General features: G+C 42.4%; 1 protein-coding gene across 1 annotated transcript; it reads right to left on the reverse strand.

Annotated features, from left to right (window-relative positions):
- Positions 1 to 5,599: 5,599 nt before the first annotated feature.
- LOC128862148 (uncharacterized) lies at positions 5,600 to 6,280 on the reverse strand. Its single transcript, XM_054100648.1, has one exon. The coding sequence runs from the start codon at positions 6,278 to 6,280 to the stop codon at positions 5,600 to 5,602; it is 681 nt and encodes a 226-aa protein (XP_053956623.1).
- Between the last annotated feature and the right edge of the window lie 456 nt (positions 6,281 to 6,736).

Raw genomic sequence — 6,736 nt, forward strand, 5'->3', positions numbered from 1 at the left:
AGATTATTTGGCAAATTTTTATTTTTTTATTAAAGTTCATTATTATTCTTATGCAAAATTGATGTTGCCAGAAAATCCCGTTGATTTTTTATAATTTTTTTTGACGGTATTGCGCGTTTTCTCTTTATAACAAGTCCACGAAATTTTTGTTTCATATACGAATAATGTTATCATTGAAAATGGTCCATAAAAAGTAAGAGGCGAAGAAAGTGTTATGAAAATGTTATAAAATGCAAAAATTATAATAATAATAATTATAGTTGTGATTAATTAAATTAAATTAAAAAAATTTTTTCAAAAAATGTCTAACTACAACGCCATCTGGCGTAATTTTTAATTTATTTTTCTTTTAAAATTTGAAAGGCGTTACAATTTTCTTGAATGTTTTAAAATTGATATTCGGGATTTTCGTCATAGCTTTAATTTTTTGTTAGTTGAACATAATTAGTTGTCAGCCAAATAGATTTATGTTTTTCAATTTCAATGTCTTTCAGCGAAACGTAACCTAAGAAATATGTAAAGAGATAAATCCAAAGAAATTACTTTTTTTTCTTTTTTTGAAGCCAGTAAACTTTATATGTTCAACGAGTGAATATAAGATAGTTGTGCCAGTTTTTTCCATTTACTTTCAACATTTTTTTCTATTTTTTATGGCTACAAATCTTTATATTCATATCTGACAATTATGAGTACGTTCACCAATACCACCAATACATCCCATGTTCCGCCTTTTAACTTGGAAATTCTGCACATTTCGAATTCCACGTTCTAAAATTCTACATGACTAAACAAAAAATAGCAATATTGGTATTCTTTGGGATAGCCAAGCTGCAATCCAGACACTGCATTCGGCTATAACAGCCACTAAAGTGGTGGAACAAAGTAGGAATAGCCTTACCACCCTGAGTGAAAACCATAAAGTAATCTTAATCTGGGTCCCGGCACACCGGAACATTGAAGGTAACGAAAAAGCAGAGGGGGATCTGCCATGAATAACGCTATTTCTGTATCGGTATTCACACCATTAGGTGCCGTCAAGAACACAATGTCCCTAAAATACCTCTGAATCGCGGATTGTAGATGGAGAGACCAAAGGAAATGCAAAATTAGCAGAATGCTATGGCTCACCTACAACCTCACGCAATCGACGATATTGATAAAGATGAAACGACGGGAAGCCTGTAGACTAACGGCAGTCATAACTGGCCATCGAAGAACAAACAGTCATACTGTCATAGATGTAAACAACCGGAGAAAAAGGACACAATCTTCCATTTCCTCTGTGAAGGACAGAATGTCAACCCTGGGCAAACCGCTGTTCGAGGGTCTCGAAAAACTGTCTGGCTTAGACGTCCACAACCGCATAAGATTCTTAAACCGCACAGGCTGGATGCAAATAACTCCTGTAAATAACTGTTAAATAAGCTGGTAACGAGAATGTGTCAACAAAATGGATTCTGGATAAATCACCACTCTAACCAACAAAACAAAAAATAAAACTTATATGTATATTTATCAGGTTTTAGTGCCTGATAGATTTACATATTTTACTTGCGAGAAGATTTTGTAACGTCTAACGTATGGCGCAGAAGCGGGGACGATGACATCATCCGATGAGGCGTCCTTTGGAGTGTTTGAGAAAACGTTTCTTCGGAAGATTTTGGGACCTTTGCACGTTGATAATAAAGTTGCAGCGACTACGTTGGCTAGGTCATGACGACCGAATGGAAACAAACGCGCCGACTCTGAAAGTATTCGATACGGCACCAGCTGGTGGTAACGGAGGAAGAGGAAGGCCTCTTCTACGTTGGAAAGATCAGGTGGGGAAGGACCTGACTGCAACTGGTTTCCAACTGGTGCCGTTTAGCACGAGAAAGGAACGACTGGCGCGCTTTGTTAAGCTCGGCCAAAAACGCGTCAATCCTAAGAAGAGGGAGATTAGTATGTCGAATCACTTTTGCATATTTTCGAGCACTCAATCATTTTCAAAGATAAAATACTCAACACCGACACCGAAAAAAATGTCAAACTTTAAGGAGAAATTTGAACCACATGAAACTTGTTTTTTCTTATACTAAATTTTAATGAACTATGTTATGAAAATTTATGAAAATTTGTCGAATTTTTGTAAATCATATTCATAGTTAGATTAAAATGGTGTATACTGCAGAACGCACATAATTTTTTTATTTAAACTAAATAATTAATAAATAAATTGTTAAATAGTCAATAATCAAAATGATCAAGTGCTATATTTTTTCGCGGGGTGTTGGTTGGTTGGTTGGTTAGAGTGGTGATTCATCCAGAATCCAACTAGCGCTTCCGCACCATTTTGTTGCCACATCCTCGTTACCAAATTGTTTAACAGTTATTTACAGCAGGACTATATCCAGTCTGGTTTAGGAACCTTATTAGGTTGTTGACTTCTAAGCCAGACAGCTGCTCGAGACTCTCGAACAACGGTTTGCCCAGGGTTAACATTCTGTCCTTCCATAGGGCAGGGCATTCACAGAGGAAATGGAAGATTGCTTCTTTTTCCCCCGGTTGTTTACAACTATGACAATATGTGTTATGAGGGATGCCCATTTTGGCGGCTTGTTCTCCGATAGATCAGAAGCCAGTTATGACTGCCGTAAGTCTACAGGTGTCCCGTCGTTTCATGTTTATTAATGTCGACGATTGCTTGAGGTTGTAGGTGGGCCATAACGTTCTGCTGATTTTGCATTTCGACTGGTCTCTCCATCTACAATCTGCAATTCGAAGGTATTTTAGGGAAATTGCATTCTTGACCGCACCTAGGGGAGTGAATACTGGTACTGCAAGAGCGCTATTCATGGCAGATCCCCCTCTTGCCAGTTCATCAGCTTTTTCGTTACCTTCTACCTCGGTTGAAGACCCCATCTTCTTCCAAGCATACGTTTGCAGGCATATAAAGCAATTTCTGCTTTCCTTACCCGTTCTTCGACGTTTAACTTCCAGCTAAGTTTGGAGTCCAGAATTACTCCTAAGTACTTTGCGCTGGTTGATAGTGACAGAGTTTGTCCGTTGATATTTGGTAGGGTGAAAGTTGGTACCTTGTATCTGGTGGTAAAAAGCATAAGTTCTGTTTTACGTGGGTTTAAACTTAGCCCACATCCTGTGGCCCAAGACTTAAGCTCGCCTAACGCCCTTTGGATGATCCCACTGATCGTATTTGGACACAGTCCTGACACCATTAACACCACATCATCAGCGTACGCCACCACTTTTACCCCACCTCCGTCAAGTTTTGTTAAGATTTTGCTGATCACACATAGCCAAAGAAGTGGAGGTAATACTCCCCCTTGTGGAGTGCCCCCGTGGACCTTCTTGGTTATGTTGATATTACCCATATTAGCTTTGATGATCCTGGTTTCTAGCATGGAGATGACCCAGTTACTAACGCAACTGTCCACCTCCAGGTCTATCAACGCCCGTTGGATGGCATCTGTGCTAACATTGTTAAAGGCGCCTTCGATATCCAGGAATGCCGCCATGGTATAATGTTTGCTCTCTAGAGAGCCCTCTATAATTCGGATTACCTCGTGAAGCGCTGTCTCCGTAGATTTGCCTTTAAGGTATGCGTGTTGTGCAGTTGATATACCAGAGCTCTCCAAAGAGCTTCTGAGGTGCATATCCAAAAGTCTTTCAAAAGTTTTTAACAGGAAAGACGAAAGACTGATTGGCCTGAAGTCCTTCGCTGATTCATGTCCTCTTCTACCTGCTTTTGGTATGAAGACGACCTTGACTAGTTTCCAGCTATCTGGAATATGGCCTAAGTTTAAACACGCTTTAAAAATTTCCTCTAGCCATGGTAGGGTACAGTCCAAGGTTTCCTGTAACATCTTTGGAATGATCCCATCTGGCCCCGGAGATTTAAAGGGTGAGAAAGATTTGATTGCCCATGCAACTTTTTCTTTGGTAATAATTTCATTTGCAAGATGCTGTGGATTATATTGGCTCCGCCTAATGTTTCCCCTCTCACTTTCGTAAGCGCTGCATCCCGGAAAATGCGTGTTTAGCAGAAGCTCTAGCGATTCTTCTGCTGTAGCAGTCCAAGTTCCATCAGGTTTCTTGACCCAAGAAGCCATTGAATGGTCTTTGGAAAGAACACGGCTGAGCCTAGCAGAATCCCTGGTGGATTCGATTGACGAACAAAATTCCCTCCAGCTCTCTTTTTTGGCGGCCCTGATTGCCTTCTTGTACTGTCTCCGACTTTCTCTGTACAATTCCCAATTTCCCGTCGAGTAGCTGAGGTTAAACATTGATCTGGACTTTTCCCTTAGTTTTAAGAGCTCACTGCTCCACCAAGGAGGGTGAGTTTTTTTGCTAAATTTTATGGGGCAGGACGTTTTGTAGGCCCTACTAAATGCCTTTTCCAGTGTTATGACCCTACTCTCAAGGTTTTCCGTGAGAGTGATTTGAGGGATAGGAATCTCTCCTATCCTCTTGTTTGCTGCATTTTTGAACCTCTTCCAGTTGGTTCTTAAAGGATTTCGATACGGTAGGGGTGGATCTACCTTAAGATCTAAATCGTAGAGGATCCAACTATGATCAGAAAAGGACCTTTTATTGGATACCCTCCAATTATCTACCCTTACTGAGCTATTTTCAGACAGTAGAGTAACATCAATCACTTCCTCCCATCCTCTGAAGTACTCCGTACTAGGAAAGGTGAAAGTGGGAGTGTTACCCCTGTTACATACCGATAAGTTAGTATTAATAATAAAATTATATAAAGACTCACCTCGGTCGTTTGTCTCAGAGCTTCCCCACAACGCATGCCTCGCGTTGGCGTCGCATCCGAGTAGCAGGGTTTTGTTCCTGGCTCCTTCAAGCACAAGCCCACAAGCCTCCTCGGGCGGTGCTGGCCGATCATGTGCCATATAGATGGATGCAAGTGTGATGCTGACACCGTCAGCAGCTTCCACCTCAACGGCCGTCACATCCTGTGAACTGTATGATGGGATTAAAAATATGTTTAAGTGTTTTTTGGCTACAATACATGATCTAGGATTACCTTGAGTACGCTTATAGTACAGATTGTAGTTTCTTCCCGGGAACCCCTTCACCTCGTTGCTCCGCACCCAGGGTTCCTGGATTAGGGCTATGTCAACGTTCTCCTCCCCTAGGAGAACGGTTAGGTTGTCCGTTGCAGTTTGTGAGTGCTGCAGGTTAATTTGGACAACCTTTAAAACCATTTTTTATTGGTTTGCTTCAGGTTCGGCATCATTTAACTGCATGCCAATCAGCAGTTCGCTGGTGCCGTCGACCTCATCCTGCTCCTCCTCAGGATTCGCAGAACGGAATATCTTCGGCAGGGCCTTCCGTATGCCAAACCGAAGTTTATTTTCCACTTTTTGCAGTGGTTCAAGGCTCTCTTCTGTGATTTGAAGGAGGAACGACACGCTGTGCTTTTGCGGAGCCTCCGCTTTGATGATCGACCAATCGGCCATCGGCACTGAGCGGTTGTGAGCCTGGAGATAAGGAATTAACTGATTGGCTTCAAACTCCATGTTTGGTATCCAGATGCGAGCCCTCGGCCTTCGTGGTATCTCGCTAGCTGGAATGAGCTTGAGCCTCAAGATACCCAGCTGTTCTGAATTTTGCCAATCGCGTTTGTAAGGAAATGCAATGAGTGTTGGTCATCACATTTGATTACCCGGCAACCGCGAACCACTTCCACCGAGTCGAAACCTGGGGATTGACCCTCCGGGTTCGCCATGACATGGTCGACGACTATGCGAGACAACCGTGCCTCAATCTCCGACCATTTGTCAAGCACAGGTTTGAAGCGGTTGGAAGTTTCGTCCACCAGTGCCATTTGAAGATGGTCCCGTGCCACCTCACTGAATTGTTTGGTAAGTTTGGGGACAACCGCACCCTGATCTGAGATCTTGTGCTTCTTTGTTGCCCTCTTGTTTTCGTCTTGCGAACGGTTACGTTTTTTGGCCTCTGCCTTTCGGGCGGTTTGGAATGCCAGATATTCGTCCACCACCTTTTGACACCTTGCCTTGTCAGCCTCATCTTTGGGATGAGCTTTACCTTCGGTCTCGTTCTTACGAATCCTGTCAAGGATAGCGAGAGACCTCTGGTAGAGCTTATACCTTGATGGGCCTTTATTAGTGCGCTTTTGCCCCATGGCTTTAGCGGATGTTGTTGGTTCATTTATGGTTGTTGGCGTACTGTGGCCCACAGCTTTGCCCTCAACTGTTTCTTGGCTGGAGGCCAAGAGCTCATCCTCTGAGGGTGACCCCGTCATCGACCTGTGTGGTTCGCGGGAGACCTACTTTCCTACCTTCCATATCTGGGAGGCGTTCCCCTATCCACCACCTGGGGACGCGCCCTATAGGGATAACAGGTTCCCCCAAGGGTCGCGGGGTGTATTGTGTATTAATTGCATGAGAATAGGTTTTATCAGAATTTTGACAGCTTATTTGTTGCTAACGTAATTCTAAGAATTTTTTATAAATATATATATATATAAAATGCATTACTCCAAAAACAATATAAATTCAAATTTCAAGCTTTATTAAAATTTAACCCTTTAGGTTAGGTTAGGTTAGCCTGGTTGGCAAATAAGCCAATTAATACCTAAAGTAGACATCATGTAGCATGTCAGCGCTTTTGGCGAATCTAAGTAGGGCTGGGAGCTCCGCTTTTGAGACGTCTTCCAGACCCTCAAGCAGTGGGGCTCCCAGGCATCTTAGTCGCGTTT

Source organism: Anastrepha ludens, chromosome 2 (genome assembly GCF_028408465.1).
Source record: "Anastrepha ludens isolate Willacy chromosome 2, idAnaLude1.1, whole genome shotgun sequence".
NCBI classification, from domain to species: domain Eukaryota; kingdom Metazoa; phylum Arthropoda; class Insecta; order Diptera; family Tephritidae; genus Anastrepha; species Anastrepha ludens.